Source organism: Desmodus rotundus, chromosome 5 (genome assembly GCF_022682495.2).
Source record: "Desmodus rotundus isolate HL8 chromosome 5, HLdesRot8A.1, whole genome shotgun sequence".
NCBI lineage: Eukaryota > Metazoa > Chordata > Mammalia > Chiroptera > Phyllostomidae > Desmodus > Desmodus rotundus.
This window is the reverse complement of record NC_071391.1, coordinates 104,545,445-104,562,416: the sequence shown is the minus strand read 5'-3', so window position 1 is coordinate 104,562,416 and position 16,972 is coordinate 104,545,445. Positions and strand designations below refer to the sequence as shown.

Below are 16,972 nucleotides of genomic sequence, written 5' to 3'. Positions count from 1 at the left end.
GCAGACTTGGTCCAGGCGTCCCAGCCTCCTCAGGCCACGCAGCACACACGGAGCTGCGGGGATCTGATGAACTACTCATTGTGTATTTGTTAACATTAGATAACTAAAATGGAACTATAAAACAGAGTAAGCCCTCACTTAACATCCTCGATAGGTCCTCGGAAACTGTGGCTTAAGCAAAGTGACCTACAATGAAACCATCTTTACCAGCTAAACAAGAACAAAGTTCCTACATCTTACAAACTTCTAAATAAAAGACCCAAAACACTCCTAATATTAAACACTGAAATAAATGGGAGCTCTACATACATTTAAGAGAGATGAATAAAAACATCTAAGGTGACAATTTTGCAGTCTGCTGATTCCAGTGGCTGGAACCTCCCCCAGCCCCTCAGGGCACCAGGCGGGACCACCCTGGACAGGCCTTGCTCCCGTCGCAGGGCCACTTACACCACACTCACTCCACCTGGGACGGTGTGGGCCCCCATCACCTCACATGCCCATCTCTGCAATGTGATAGGAAACCAGGGTCCCTTGAGAAAGCCTACACAGACATGGGAAGACAGCACCAACTCCACACGGACAGCGATCTTGGCCCCAAACCAACTTTTTCTTCTCATTAATGTTATAATGAAATGATGTAATTCAAGGACCTGCTATATATGAGTTAATATGGAATTTATATAAAGCTTCCAAGTAACAGCTTTGTTAGTTTGCTCACGGACATGAACACACCTTTTAAGTTTGGTTTGTGTGTTTTTGCTTGAACGAACCCGTCAGCTCCTGATCAAGACTCTAACGATGAGTTATTCACACTCTTGATAGTCACTGCCAACAAGAAACTTTGCTCAAGGAAATACCATAAAAATTTTTGATTTTTTTAAAACAACTATTCAAAAATTTCTAATAGTAGAAATGGTTTTCCTCTTCTTTCACTGATAAAATGTGATGCTGGTATTTCTCGCAACAATGCAGATTCTTTTCCTACCCTCAGAACTTTCTAGTATGGGGCATTTCACAGTAATAGGGGCGCTGCTTACCCTGGACACAGGTATACCGGGGCTGGCAGCCAGGACCAGGGTCCATGCTGGGAAGGCCACAGCCCTGGGCCTGGTGCAGAAGCTGATCCTCACAGGCTGTGGTGGCCTGAGTGAGGCTACTCACAAGTGGTGAACAGCAGGCCCGAGGATAGCAGTAGTCCCAGCCCAGCCGTGTTGCCCCGAGGGCTGAGGAACCAACTGACCGCATCAGGCCACTGCCCTTGTGAGCAGAGTAAGGTAGCCTCTGCCTGCTTCAGTCTGCCCATCTGTGAAGTAGAGACAATAGTACCTGGTAGGGTTGTTGGGAGGACTAGAGAGCTGTGCCTGGCACATAGTAAGTGCCATCTATGTTTATTAATTACATTAAAAAGGCTTGCCCTGGCTGGGTAGCTCAGTTGGTTAAAGCGTGGCCCTGAGACACCAAGGCTGGTTTGATCCGCGGTCAGGGCACATGCTAGAATCAACCAATGAACGCATCCATACGTGAAACAACGAATTGATGCTTCTCTCGCTCTCTTCTCCCCTCCCCTCTAAAAATCAATCAATAAAAAAAGAAACAAACAAAAAAGGCCGAGAGGCCCTGGAGCAGACCCTGAAATCCCATGCTTAGAACCAGCCAGAAGCAGATGGCTCGGAATTTTCATTCCTCCCTCCTCTAGGTGTGGGCCCCCACAGACCACTCCACCTTGGCAGCCTCACTTCATGGCCCGCACGACGGCGGCACCGGCACCGTGGTCGTGATGCCCAGATTCACGGGTCAGCTCCTGCGAAGGGCTTGGAACGTCGCAGGTGCTGAGAAACAAGGCTGCTGTGACGAGGACCCGGGACACAAAAACGGGATGCCGGGCACTAAGCCAGCTCCCTGCTGCACCCGCCACCGAGCAGAAAAGTCCTTCTCTGTCCGACGCTCTTCTGTAATTCATTCGAACTCTTCCCACTCACGCTGCATTTTTCAACCCTTTCATATTTTCTGTTCTTCACCTTGGTCTCTTCAGAATGTTTTTTTCTAATTTTTAAGGAACATCCAAGAATGTCCAGAGCAAGTGACTCGAAGGTCAGGCAGCAAGGGAATGAACTCCTTTGCAAAGACACGAGGCTGCCGGTGACCTGTCTTTCCAAGTCAACCAAGCACGGCACATCCTTTCTCATTCGTATTTTATTAGAGAGTTGTGTCAAAGAATCAGTCAGGTATAAAACTTTAAATATCAAAAGTCATTCTTATTAAACAGATGGTTCACAGAAGAATATCAGATTTTTCTTAAGACCAGAAGCAAAGTCAAATGTGGTATTTTATTTTACAAGTATTTTTACATTTAATAGTCAGGAAAAAGAAAAGAACTGTAAAAAAATAACTTTGTGCAAATGTTAACATCAAGGAGCAGCTCTAGAGATGAAGCTGTTAAAGCTTAAATTTTAAAATCTGCAAGATAAGTGACATAAAATAAGTCATCTCTTATTAAAATATAGTATCTATATCTCTTTCCACCATATATATACATATTTTTCTCTTTAAATAAATATTGTGTATTTTTAATGATGGCATACTTAACGACAATCATCTGGGGCTTTCGTGCCGTTTACTTGGTAAGGAACAGACACCAGAAACTTCGGGCTTACGAGGATCTCAAAGGCCGAGGAAGCTCCCCGGTTTGGGACTGTCTGTCGGATCTCCTTACACAAGGGCTTCTGAGTCTTCTAAGGAGTCGTCTGCAAACAGAAGTTCATCTGGTGGTGGGCTCTCCAAGGGCAGCGTGCTGCATTGGGACCAGGAGACCCTGTTCCTTACAGGCCTGTCTTCCGGGAAAACACCGCTCTTGCCCGCTGTCTCTGTTGCGGAGGCAGCAGAAGCCAGGTCTTCCCAGTTCTCACTGCCCGCATTTAGAATGTACCTTCCCTCGTGGGGTCTGTTCTCATGCACCTGTGCTGTGACCACGCTGACAGCAGCGTGGGACGCGCAGGCCGCGATGATGGAGTCTGGGTCGATGTCCATGTCCAACTGTGCGAGCACAGAGCCCTCTGCTGGGCCCTCGCCACTCTCTGGAAACTGGGTGTTGATGTAAAGGACCTCGGCTTTGTCCTGCGCTTCCGGCAAACTTTCCAAGAGCTTTTCGAGCTGCAGCCTCAACATGGAAAAGGTGGGCCGGTCCAAGGGCTCCGCCCTCCAGCAAGAATGCATTATTTCATACCTACGAGTAGAGAACACGAGTTACCTCAGCACTGAGCCCTGAGTGCAGTCCACCCCATTTTCACCTCGTCTTGGATTTTATCAGTTTGATCCACACTAAGTTTACTTTTTGGAAATTACTGAAGTTCTCCTTGTGGCCTAATATTTGGTCAACTTGTGTTAATGATCCACGGGGGTGTGATGGCGCTCCTCTGTCTCCAGGGATACAGGACATACTATGGCCTATGGGCCCATCCGGCCCAGGGTCTGTTTGTGAATAAGGTTTTGCTGGAATGCAGGTACACTGACTTGTTTCTGTGTGGCTGCTTCTACTGCAAAGGCAGGGTTAAGTAGTTGCGACAGAGACCATATGGACTCAAAATAAACACTGTTTACTACTTGGTCCTTTCCAGAAAAAGTGTGCTGCCCTCTGTTCTGCACCATCCAACTGGGCTCGTCATCAGGAGAGCTGAGTGAGAAGGGCCTGGGGTGGGTGAAGGAGTGTGTGCCTCACTGAGTGGGTGTTTTGTGGGCGCTACTACACGTAATCTTTTCAACAGCCCTGTCCTTGTTACAACGCGGTAAAAAGGAGAGTGGGCTCAGGGACGCTACAGAACACGCCATGGCCACGTGGGCAGCGGGGGGCAGTGGGCGAACTGGCCTCTGACCACGGGGGCTCCTCGTGACCCCTCCGCTGTGCTCTGCAGGGAAGACTCCCTTCGGGGTGGCGTCCTCACTCCCTGTGAAGCTAAGAATTACAGTGAGGGACAGTGACAGGAGCAGTGCAAAACAGGGAGATGACTCCATGAGGAAGACTGAGCTCTACCACCATTTCATTCGGATTCTTTTCTGTTTTGAGAAAATTGTATTTGTGCTGCTGGGTAAGGAAATGACCTGAATGTTACCGCGTTTTCTGGACCATAAGGCGCACCTAGGTTTTAGAGGAAAATAGGAAAAAAATCCCTGCTCCACAGCCACCGCCCCCCCCAACCCCCACAAACCACGTAAGCTACATTTGGACTGTAAGACACGCTCCCATTTTCCTCCCAAACGTGGGGGAAAGTGCATCTTACAGTCCGAACAATACGGTCGTCGTCTGGCACGGGTAGTGGATTACTGCTACCTTGTGAACGTAAACATGCAGTTCCGACGCTCACAAGTAATCACACCCCGTAGGACTGCGGCTGATCCCACTAACATTCACACACGTACAGACAGATCTCACTCACGTAGGCGCATGGCAATCCATATCTGCATTTCTTACTTTTCAGCTTCTATCAGCCAAGCATGAGCTTCTGGAAGGCGGCAACCTGCACGTGCCTGCCTGTGAGCACAGGGCGCTGAGCTGCCAAACAGCCACCACGTGTCTCTCCCGCACAGCGCTCAGCTGTTCGACCCCCGTGTCGCCTTCACGAGACAGACACTGAGACCCGGAAACAGCTTTTGTTTCCATGTTCGAGGTTTTTATGGTATACGTTGATTTGCAGTCTGAGATGAGCTTGGAGAAATGCTGTTCTTACAGACACTTCCTTGTTATTAGGCCAAGAAGGCGCTGTTACTTAACTTACCTTCATTTACTCTGTGTCTTAGGAGAAAGTGCTTACATAATCCAGCGATTTTCAACTCTGTGCTACAAGGATTTTTAAAACATGCAGCACCTGACTATTTAGTCAGGGGCACTGACCTCTCTTCCCTTAGATTGTCAAATACAAAAATGACAACAGCCAACACAACAATAGCCATTTGATGTGAACGAATCAAAATTACGTCCATTAATTTTTGTAAGATTGGCAAAAAATATATTTTTGGAGTGCCACCGAATTTTAGTAATTACTTTGTGTGCCATGAGATGAAAAAGGTTGAAAATCGCTGACATAATCTAGATTCTTCCTCATGTAACATGGTAGCAATATCACTTTCAAAGTTACTTTTCTTTTACTCTCGATCCCTTATGAAATACACAACAACATAAACATGACTGTAGACGCAGCCGCGTGTGCACGGGTCTGAGCCGCTCCCACGGTGGTGGGCCAAGGGGGGCAGCAGGAGCGCCGTCCCTGGTCGGGAAGAGGAGGCCCGTGACGGTCAGTGATTTCAATGTCAGATACGGAAAAACCCCGAAGTTTGGCAGGTGCCTTTGTAAATGGTCGTGTCTGTTTTTCCATTGCGATAAAAGATATAATATCTTTATAAAAGATATAATCACAGAGGTTGCTGGGGCCCAGGGAGCGGAGGATGGGGTTATTGTGTCATGGGGGACAGCGTTTCAGTCTCATGAGAAGAAGGGTTCTGGAGCTGACGGTGGTGATGGCTGCACAGCGAGGCGAATGCACTTACACTACTGAACTATGCACTTGAAAATGGTGAAGATGGTGAACAATAGTTTTTTAGAAAAGGAGTTAAAAACATGCAATCATACAAATCTATAAAAGGTATGGACTTAGGAATTTCCCCATGTTTGTCAGGCGCCTGCTTTTCCCTGGCTCGGAGGGTGGCCGAGTGCGTCACATCTGCTCAGAGAAGTGCCACCCGAGAGGCAGGCGTCCTGTTGGCAGCACGTGTCTCTCTAGCGCCACACAGGGTCTGAGCTCCGAGGGCTGGTGCAGGGCAAGCCCCCTGCTCTGCTTCCCGGGGCCTGGGATGCCACAGGTAGAAGCGGAGGGACTGATCAGTACGTACAGGAGGGTTTCTGAGAGGGCGGGTGGGAGCTGCGTGATGTCAACGTGCCACCATTTCCTCACGCCTGGTGAGGGAGTGGAAGCAGATGACGCCAGGCCCCGCCAGCCTGGGCTGCTCCGAGTCGACGGTATCACTGGTAGGATTGCAGGGCAGGGCACTCTGAAGGATATCTGCCGGTTGACGGGACCCAGTGGGATAAGGAAACAACGCGGTGTCACTGGAGGATGAGGGCAGTGAGCGCCAGTGCACGAACCACAGGGGCCAGCTGGTGGGGATGTCTGCGGACGACAGCAGGAGGCCAGGAGCTCAGCTGAGGAAATGCCCTACAGAGATGACGAGGATATCGCACAGAGTGGCCTCTTGGGCCAGGGGAGAAGACCCGCCGCCTGGTCAGTTGGAGGTGGGTGGCACCCTGAGAAGAGGCAGCCTCGGAGGGCAGGACGGAGGAGCAGGGCACAGAGCGCGCTCTGCCACACCGTTACACTTCTTAGAGCTGGCTGCAAAAACACCGAGGGGCAAGGACCATAGGTGTGACCTCATCTCAGCTAAGGCTAGACAGCAAACGAAGGTGAGAAGCTCAGACTGTGCGTCTCATTTTCAAAAGAAAATGCCCCGGATTTGGAAACAGAGGCCCCTTTGTTGGCTAGCAGGCAGATGGGACAGGGGCCCAAGAGGAGGCCTGGTTCAGGCCTGAGGTACAGAGCCAGCGGGAAGGGGGCGGCTGGGGACCACAGGGCCGCCTGACCCTCCTGACCCTCCTGACCACGTGGTGTGCGCTGACTCTGCAACTCTCACCCAAACACTGTCCCGGAAAACTGAGTCAGCATTCTCCGCCCGGCTCTGTGCGAGGCACTGGGAAGCCGCGGTGTGGCACAGCTCAGACCTTGTTAAAACCTCAGATAATCGCTGCGAATACCAACCGCTTGTGGCGCAAAACAGAAGCCAAGAAAGAAACAGCCACAGAACTTTTCATTCAGCATTGTGTGGGTAAAGCAGCTTCCCCCTTTTCAGAAGAAACATCTCATTCACGTGGCCCTTTCGAAAACCACCATGAAACCCCAGATCTGACTTAATTAGGGCTTCAGAATGTTTTTAAAGGGCTTAGCGTTTTTAATTTCTGTTGTTAACGTTATAGTTTCCAGTCTCAGTAACAACAGCCCCTGCCGCCGGGCAGGCTGAGGCCCTGATCAACAAGGCTCCCTTCCGGGAACCTCCGGGCCCATGTGAATTCTCCATGTGCATGTGTCAAAGTTTGATTTTTTCCTGTTAAAAAAAAATAAAAATAAAGTTTCTTTCTGTTTGGCTTGGATGAGGTCCAGGAGGCCTGCATGCCACCTAACCTAGCCCTCCCCTGTGTGAGGAAGCAGGGCCAGCGTGGGGGTGCATGTGTGACCGTCGAGGGGAGGTCCCACACACGCCCCGCAGCGCTTCCAAGCCTGAGCCCACGCAGGCCCAAGGTCCTGAAATCTTGTTGAATGTGGAGAAAATGTCTGTAGCCCCTGTTACGTGGGGAAGAAACTCAACACTAGGAAGTTTCACGTCGCAAGCTGGAGGCAATGCCACAAGCAATTATTTTAAGAAGGTCAGCCAGGGGTTTGGGCAGATGGGCCTGTAACGAGGTTATGTTGCCAATCAGCACCATGGTGACACATGCTTTGTGCCCCCGGCAGGCTGAGCACACCCCACACCTTCTTTGACCCTCCCGATACCTCTGACAAATGTGCAACTAGACCGTACCTGTGGCTGACAATGAGGCACAGAGAGGTCAAGTCAGCTTCAAGGCCTCTGCCGTGGGTAGCTGGAGGCAGCACCTGGCCCCCGTGCCTTGTGGGCCTGGGCCTCTCCCCACACCGCCCACCCTGGAGAGGAGGGGCCTGTTGGGAATGGGCTGTGCACTGCGGTCCTGCACACCCGGAGCGGCGGCTCTCGCACGGGGCTGAGAGCCTGGTCTCCCACAGAGTGTTTTAAGCCATGCACTTCTGGGCCCACTTTGTTCCAACAGACTCTCAGTGCCCAGGCCCAGAGCTGAGGACTCGCAGGGTGAGGATATCCCTCACGCTATTCTGACGGGCAGCCTGACGTCCGAGCCATGGGTGTAGGTTTCTGAACTTCCTGAGTAAGGACATTACTGCAGTTTGTTTGTTTGGAACGCTGCACACTCAGGGGGAGAAGCAGGACGGCAGCACAAGAGGGCAAGGGGTCAGCCAGGTTCCCACGTGTGGTAAGTCAACCCACGCATCCAGGTCGCGTCTCCTACAGGTGCCTGTAGACCGGCAGGACGTGCTGGCTCGCTGCACGCGCCTCCTCTCACACCAGGAGAGGCTTCGGCCTGGATGTGCCCCCTGTGCACACACGGCCTGGCTGAAAGCGGCCCTGCCCCCTGCGGCTGGGTGTCCCCGGGTCTTCGAAGACCCACTGGCTGGCCCAAGCAGTGCCTGGTGACATTGAGAAGCTCACTCACAGTTCGTCCAGGCAGTCCTCCGGCTGCTTCAGCCTGTGGCCATGGAGAAGGTAGTCGTATATCTCATGGTTCTGGACCCCAGGGTAGGGCGTCATCCCCCGAGTTGCAATTTCCCACATGGTCACGCCAAATGCCCACTGAGAACAAAGCAACGAGAAGTTCAGATGTGAGTCTTTTCAGAAAGGCTGAATGGACTTTTCATTTGGAAAGGTCATTTCCGAAAGCCCTGACGACCGTGCACAAAGCTGACAATTGTGCCTGAGATGCTGCGCTCCCAACACGGCAGTAACGTGGGGTTGGAGCGTCACAGCCCCTGTTTTCTGCTAAGGCTGTTCTGGGAACGCTGACAAAGCAGAGAGTCTCTTGAGTGTTTTCTCGCCTCATCTCTGGGTGAGGGTGCAACCACACAGCACCTTTCATACAGCATTTTGGTCCCATAGGGCCACTGCATGAACTCATTGAATTTAACATGAATATCTTGGTTGTGGGCAATAAGTCACTATATAGAGGCAAATGAAAATGGGAATAAATTAAGGGACCGTGTATAGACAGATCTTCTGAATGTCAGGAGACATCACCGGAATGTAGGATTCCATCTGAGTGAATATCTAGCAATAAATATGAGACATGTGACCACACTTCCAACCCTGTTTGTCAGAGTGAAATGTTGGCAACATTAGCTAAGTCACTTCATTCGGTGTGGTTCACCTCTGAAACTCAAGGTCCTGAATCAAAATTCTGCACCTACCACGTCACTTTTACTGGTGTAGACTCGGTCCGCGAGGCTCTCTATTGCAATCCACTTCACGGGCATCTTGGCGATGCGGCCTTGGCGGTAGTAATCGCCACTGTAAATCTTCTTAGAGAGGCCGAAGTCAGCCACACACACAGTCATGTCATCTCGCAACCTGCAGAGAGGGAGTTCCGGTCCTCAGACACGTCACAGGCAAAGCCTTAAAGCACAGGCCTGCGTCACAGGCAGATGAAAACAGGCACACCGCGTGGCCCAAAGACACAGACCCACCAGCCCATGAGGGTCCTGCTTGGGGATGTGGGAGAGAAGTGGCCCTGCGCCCTCTGGTCTGTGCGGGGATCTGGACCAGCAAGGCCACCTGTGCACAAGGATGGAGACACCTGGAGGGAGGAGAGGAGCTGCACAGGAGGAGCAGAAGGAACCCAGCTCACATCCAAGCCTTCAGTGACTCGAGTACCCCAGCAGCCTTCCTGCCTGAAGTTTGGAAGTGGCACTGGCTCTGTGGACCAAGGGAGCCTCCTGGCAGGCAGCTTGGGGAAAGTGGGAAAGTACACCCTGTAAGAAGGGGACCCTGGGCTCCCTGCAAACATGGCCAGGTGGTACTTGAGGGGTTACTTGGAAAATTAAAGAGATACAATCATATTTATAGCCCAAATTGTTAAAATACATCCTACACAAGAAGGAGAAGGAAGAGAAGAAATGAGTGGCCTGGAGGGAGGGTGATGGCTGTCCTTGTTTTCGTGACACTGACTTTTAAAACTGGACGTCCCGCATCCTGGGAGACCCCTCAGTTCTGGGCAAACTGAGCTGGTTACCCTATCTGGTAGGAAAAACATGCAGGAAACATTAAGGGAAATAAAAGATTTTCACATGTCTCCCTCCACTGTAAAAAACCATTCAAATAAAAAAACAAAAACAAGACCCTTTTGGGCTTTCAAAAGTGAGGGGAAAGTGGTGGGGGCTGGTCAGGAGGCGGGCAGACCCTACTGCCACGGCTTCAACCAAGAAGAGCGAATAAAAGCAACACGTTTCAGAAACACTCCCTCTCCTTGGAGCAGCAAATTAAAACCAAGATACAGTCACTGTTTTGGAGATTTGCAGCAGAGGGTGGCTCTGTTGGGGCAGGGTGAAGAGGGGACAACGTAAGCCCAAAGCTGTTGCGTGCGTCCTTGTCGCTCTGCTTGGTGTGCCCACCGAACAGAGCATCTTCACAAGGCAGCTCCATGAGAACTCAGGGGTGGACCGTCATGATTTTCATTACTGACTGCAACAGCGACAGGCCACCCCCTGCGTCCGTGTCACCAACTCCAACATGGTGGGGTCCAATGCCCCAGGATGCAGCAGGACCCTTACATGCAGTTTCGAGCAGCTAAGTCTCGGTGAAGGAAATTCCTGTTGCTCAGATACTCCATCCCCTGGGCGATGTCCACCATGAACTTCACCAGCGTCTGCACAGGAACGTGCTGGGGACGGAGCAAGAAGGAAGATTACTTTTTAAAAGAACTTGCAAGTTATCTCTGCCTGGGGGAAAACAATGTTTTTACGTCTTAAATATGTGGCTGTGGAACACGGAAACAAACCTTTCATTTCCAGATCGCTCATAGCACAACTAAGGTTTTAAAAAAGGAATGAAAAAACAAGAAGACAGAAAACAAATGCTAAAACTGTTTGGCAGACATCACATGTTTTTTTCTCTCCCACATTTAAATGTACTGACAGTGAAGAACATTCGTTCCCGTGTTATGAGATCCAGTGGGATCCTCTGTGTCTGGAGTGGCCGTGGACCAACCACCCATGCCACACAAGAGGGGACACAAGGGTGGTCTGTCCTCATGGAGGGGGAATTTGTGTGGGGGGGAGGGTTCTAATGTTTTGAGGCAAAAAGCACCCCCCCCCCCGTTAAAGGAGCTATTTCCAATTGTGTGCCCACATCTGCTATCACTTTACTTTGACATGTTTTCAAAGATACTTTTCTATTAGAGAGAAATTCGGATGGTCTTTGCTCCTTATGGAAATTTTCATTTTTGTTTCTCCAGGACCCTCCTGGAGGTTTCAGCAGTCTAGGGTTCCCTCCACGTGGGAAAGTACACTAGGCCGCTGTGCTAGAAACCTCCCAGGCTGGGACCGATTCTGAGGGTCCTGACTGGTGTGGCTCAGTGGCTTGGGCGTCGTCCTGCAAATCGTAATGTCGCTGGTCTGATTTCTGGTCAGGGCACACGCCTGGGTCGTAGGTTTTGTCCCCGGTCGGAGCACAAACAAGAGGCAACTGATCAATGTTTCTCTCCCTCCTTCTCTCTCCCTTGCTTCCCCTCTCTCTAAAAATAAATAAATAAGATCTTAAAAGAAGAAGCCCTCTCTGCAGTGACACACGTGTGAACGCAGTCAGAGCCCGAGAGAGAAGGGTTTACAGGCTCCCGGCCACCACAAACGCATCCATCCATGACATCCCTGCCTCAACACACGTGGCTCGTCACGTTTTACGCTGGACGGCATGAGTGCTGCGGGCGGTAGTAACAAAGCCACTGAAGCCACATACACGTTCTACTGGTTCATGTTTCCCACCTAAGACCTGTGTCAATACAGGTCAAGACCTGGTCTATACAGCCGAACGCTTTCATCATCCTTTACCTTCATGATGACGTAGTTAGAAAAAAGCACACAGGTCAGGAAGGAGAGTTGTATGCCTCTGTTCAGTGTATGCGGGGCTTTAATTTCCTGGAGGCTGATTTCCAGAGAGAGATTTGGGTACCAAGAAACATCACATCTGCTCACATTCATGAAGGTATAATGAGTATCAGGAACTACTCACTTGTGTATTTTTTCCTTGAACAATTTTATTCTTGCAGATTGTGACCACGAGTCATTTAAAAGGTAAGTACGGGGCAGAACGAATAAATGAGTTCAACAAGGTTGCAGGACACGAGGTCGACACACAAAAGTCAGCTGTATTTCTGGACACTAGCAGTGAACAATCTCAAAGTGAAACCAAGAAAATAATTGTATCTGCATAAAAATAAAATACTTAGGAATAACTTTAACAAAAGAATTGCAAAACTTTGACAACTACAAAATGAAAGAAACTAAAGATCATCTAAACAAACGAGATGACAGCCTGTGTTCGTGGACGGAGGACGAGGACAGAAGGGCGCTGAGGCCCAGCTGCAGGGACATGTTACGCGGCTGAGACCTAGCCCTGGGCCACACTAGCAGGAACAGACGGCATTTATTCCCCCCAAATGGACGGAGCCGACGACAAAGAAAAGGTCTGAATAAAAGCTTGACTTTCTAGTTTCTCTGTGCATTTTGTGACTTGCGGCTTTATTTATGGCTATAAAACTATTAAAATATGGAAATATATTCCTTTTTCATGTTAATAAAACATGGGAGTGAGTTTCCAACATTGGAGATATACTTGTAGTTTTGCAAACAGAAACCATTCATTAGTCAGTAAAGTGCCGTGTGCTTGTTTCTCGTTATTTTGTTCAAAAGAACGTAAGATGACAGCAATACGTTCAGCGGGCACAGACAAGCTGATGCTGAAATCATGTGGAAGGGCAACAAAACTAGAAAAGCTGAAACAACTCTGGAAAGTAGAATGAATCTGGAGGCATCTCACTCCGCGATTTTCAGAATTACAATAAAGCTGCATCAACCAGCACGTGGATTCTGCACAGAGGGGCTCGTGATGAAGAGAAAGACGGGCGGGGTGAGTTCACCCTCCGTATCTCTGACAGACAGCTCAGGGCACCGTCCCTCTGAAAACAGAGTCAGTTGGGCCCTACACCCAGCGATTTCAGAGTGAACGAGTGAAAAAGAGGTGACTTCAAAAGAAGCAGGCCGCTCTGAACAAGCTCTGATAGACTGTGCTCCCCCGCCCCCACACAGGAATAACAGGACCCGGGAGCAGGCCTGCTGTGAGGGTGGATACCCCATTTCAACCTCCAGGGTGCAGAGTGGGCACCAAACAAAGGCTAACATCCTCGCCTTCCCTCCTTTATTTTCTGGGTTGGACTTGGAGGTTGTCCAGGCCTTGTCACGTGAGCCCTGAGAAGTGCCCAGAGGCCATGCACCTGGTAATGAATTACCTTTGATCCTGTCTCCAGTCGGGAGTAGAGTAAATAGGTATGCAGGTCCCCGTATTTCATAAAGGGTAAAATCACCATGGGCTTCGGGGTGCCTTGAGAGCCCATTTCTATACAAACACCTGAAATGAAGAGCGGGGTTAGTGACAAAGAGCCCTTGTTAGCAGCGGCCAGAAAAACCGAGGCAGCAGCACAGGCCAAATCAAAACCACATGCTGCTGAGTGAACGGCAAAGAAAACAATAAGTGCTCAAACTCACACACCGTGTTCCAGAACATGGAACACGCACTGGGTCCACATCTCGGCGTTTTTATCTTTCAGATTAGCGCCAATCTTTGCATGAGAGCTCTCAAAAATTAATGTGAAACAAGTGTGGCTGCCTAGAGACCTGGGTTTTCATTGTACTGCGTCCAAGTGAGGGGCAGTGACTGCGTTAGAGCTCGGGAGCAAGCCCGTTCCGCGTGTGAGTTCAACCCTGCAGCCTGTGAAGACGGGCACTGAAACCAAATGCTCAAAACTATGGAAAGTGTTCTGAGGGCCATTAGATAAAATCCACCTTCTTAAGTTTTAACGGTTATACAGAGGGAAAGCTGCAACCCCGTCTACCGTGGAATTCCAGAACTAGAGCCTGTCTGTCACCTGACACCAGGCTTGCAAAGCTCTGGCCCATTTTGGTGCAATTACAAAGCACTATTGTCCCCAGTCTGCTGAAGTCAATAGCTATAAACGAGTAACAGTAGTTTCTTTGACGTAATATTGTATCCAAACATTAGTATTCACATCTCCCTTAAGTGTCAAAGACACTTTGAAAGTTCCCCAAAGAATTTAGCACTTATTACATTGCAGGAGAGCAAAAATAAGTCGTCAGAATATCCCCTTATTTTTAGGCTGCTCTCCCTCTTGGAACAGCGTGTCGCTTACACAGCAACCACTGGAACTGGACCTCCCCTTTTGTGTTTTTTAGCTAGTGGTGCTAAAAGTCAAATTCTGACGTTAAATTCTGTCCCGTTTTTACCCATTTTTACCATCAGCCTCCAAAAGTGTGACTGTAAGGAGAAGCCGTTGGGGTGAAAAGCCCCATGTTATGAAACACTTTGGATTACGCCAGGGTTCCCCTGGGCACAGAGCGGATGAGCAGGGCCCCCTGGCCCCAGCCCTGCGTCTCTCGAGGTACCTAGGAGCCGGATGACGTTTGGGTGGCTGAAGTCTTTCATGCAGGCGGCCTCACTGAGGAACTCCTCAATCTCTCGCTGAGAAAAGCTGTCCACTGAAAGAAGAAACGGGAAACCTCAGGCACGAATAATAACGTGCCCCGTGAAGGGGAGGGGCAGCAGCAATTCTGTTCTCTGAAAGTAGTATCGGGAAAAGACAAAACGCAGCCACAGTGAACACGGGAGTGGCTGCCGGGGGCTGGGCGTGGGGATAAGGGGGTGAAACGTCTGCAGGACACTTCGACCGGGACGTCATGTACTCATCAACCCCACAGGATGTACACGGAGTGAACCCTAAAGCAGCCTGTGGACTTCAGTCAGTAATGTTCAAATGTGGGCTCATCAACTGTAAAAAATGCACCACGCCGGTGCAAGGTGTTAATGCAGGAGGGCTGTGTATGGGGAGGGTACACGGGAAATGTGTACTTGCTGCCTAGTTTTTCTGTAAACCCAACACTGCTCTAAAAATTAAAGTGTATTAGTTTAAAAAATCTTAAGCAAATCCAATTGATCTGTTGCAATCAGTCTGGCCTTAAAGAAAGAAGGAATGTGTGCCCCTCTCTCTGTGCCGTGCAAGTCTGCTTGCTCAGTCCTGCCTTGGGAACTGGATACACTTTCATACGAAGTTTCTGGAATTAATCCAACTTAAGAGAGACTTTTAAAAGTCTATGCTAAGTGACATAAGTCAGTGACAAGAGGACACACAGTGTGTGACCCCACTTGTACGAGGCAGGCAGACAAGTCAAAGTCACAGACAGAAGTAGAAGGGGCTATGCTGGGGGCCCGGGGGTGAGAGTTGTTTCAGGAACCAAGTTTCAGTTTTGCAGGATGAAAAGGTTCGGGAGATGATGGTGTTGGCAGTTGCACGACAATGTGAATGTACTTAGAGCCACTGAAATTAGAAACGGTGAGGATGTCACGTGTTATTTTACCACAATTAAAACTAAACAAACACACACCTAAAGCCAGGTGAGCCTTAGGGAGTCTGCTTCAACAGGGTACAAGAATTAGCCAAAATTACTTGAGAGCATCTAGAAGTGTCTGTACATCCAATGGCTTTAATATACATTAGTCTTCCTATAAAAATAAGTTTAAAAAAATAGAAAACAATTCTATAGACCTGCAAAATGTCTGCCACTTAGTCCTCACCTTTAGCTTTCACTGCGAACAAAATGAGTGGAACAAAAGGGGTGGGGGTCTGCCTGCAAACCCCTCCCCCAGCGGCCAACATCCCGGCAAATGCAGAGAGGCCCACAATTAGAGACCACAGACTAGTCTTTCAATCTTTGATAATGAGCATGAATCCAACTTGAATGCAAGTTATTCTAATTAAGTGTAAGAACAGCAGAGCCAAGGCCAGAGAAAAACAGGTTCCAGGCTCAGCTCCTCCGACCAGGTCCCCTAAAGCAAATGGGTTTGACGGAAGGAGCCTCCCTCGGACACACTGGGAGTTTCCAGTGCAACAATGCGAGGCAGGACCAGTGCTGGGTGTGGCTCCACGCGGGGCTCAGGTGACAGGCCTCACAGTCGAGGTCCACTTTAGGGGTGCCCAGCTGAACAGCTGACGAATCGAACCGAGACAATCATGGGGCCACACGCTGCCACCACATCAGCCCTGCCCCGAGATTCATGCCTTCCCTGGAGTCGTTAATGAGAGAAAATGAATGACCTGTCATTGCCTTGAGGGTGACGACTATACAGGACAGGTATGAGGAGCTCATCCGAGTAACTGTAATGAGGCAGCACCCTGGGTGGCCCTCTGACCCATGGGCGACCACAATCTCGGCCCGTGAACTCCAGCCCGGCTTCACGGCGCCCCAGCCAGCGGAGCAGCTGCCCACACCCAGAAGGGTGGTATGATGGGTGATAACTCACACTTCATGGTCTTCACGGCCACTTTCTGGGAGGTTCCGTCTTGTTGACTAAGACTTCCTTCCATCACAGACCCAAACTCTCCTGTGAAGCCAAAGGACACCTGGGTGGGCCTTGTGCAAGGTCTCTCCTGACCACAGGGACACCACGCGCCAGGGCCCGCTTTCCCGAGGGCCAAGAGTGCCCCACACGGCGGCTGGGAAGAGCTGCCAGGCCCCCCCCCCCACACTTGCAAACCAGGGCACAGGCCAGGCAGCAACGTCCTGCTCGTCACCACCTGGGTTGGCTTGGACTTGGCTCCGTTCACTTCATTACAGGACAGCATAGAAAATGTTTCCAAAATTCATAAGTAGAAACTCTGAACACTATTATCATTCATCCTAGTATCAGGCTGACAAATTAAATGTGTTTTCATACTGAACTAGGAAGGTGCCAGCAATTACAAACCTGACCTGAGAGGAATAAATGTAAATGAGAGAGCAACGCCCCCGTGAATTACATGCCTTGCACTGGAGGCAGGGAATGCACATTTTCAGGGCCTGCTGTGCCAGGCCCTGCGGAGCCCCACTCATGTGCCAAATCTTAGTTTCAAAATCATTACTTTTTCATTTTAAGTGATAAAACAGACCACTCGTATCACCCAAGTCACAAAATAGTATTTATTTAATAATACGCACAGGGTCCGGCAGAAGTAACGCCTCTGAGTGTG

At 49.8% G+C, this 16,972-nt stretch overlaps 1 protein-coding gene across 2 annotated transcripts in view; it reads right to left on the bottom strand.

The window, feature by feature from the left end:
• Positions 1-2,178: 2,178 nt before the first annotated feature.
• Positions 2,179-16,972, bottom strand: part of MERTK (MER proto-oncogene, tyrosine kinase) — a 90,985-nt gene continuing 76,191 nt past the window's right edge. The window contains exons 13-19 of one of the 2 annotated variants that reach the window (XM_024558488.3): positions 16,267-16,347; positions 14,355-14,447; positions 13,184-13,302; positions 10,452-10,561; positions 9,093-9,252; positions 8,345-8,481; positions 2,179-3,226 (exon numbers count right to left, since the gene is read on the bottom strand). In XM_024558488.3, coding sequence (XP_024414256.2) covers positions 2,713-3,226; positions 8,345-8,481; positions 9,093-9,252; positions 10,452-10,561; positions 13,184-13,302; positions 14,355-14,447; positions 16,267-16,347 — 1,214 coding nt within the window. In that variant the 3' untranslated portion in view covers positions 2,179-2,712. The other variant, XM_045193815.2, reaches the window with a different exon arrangement.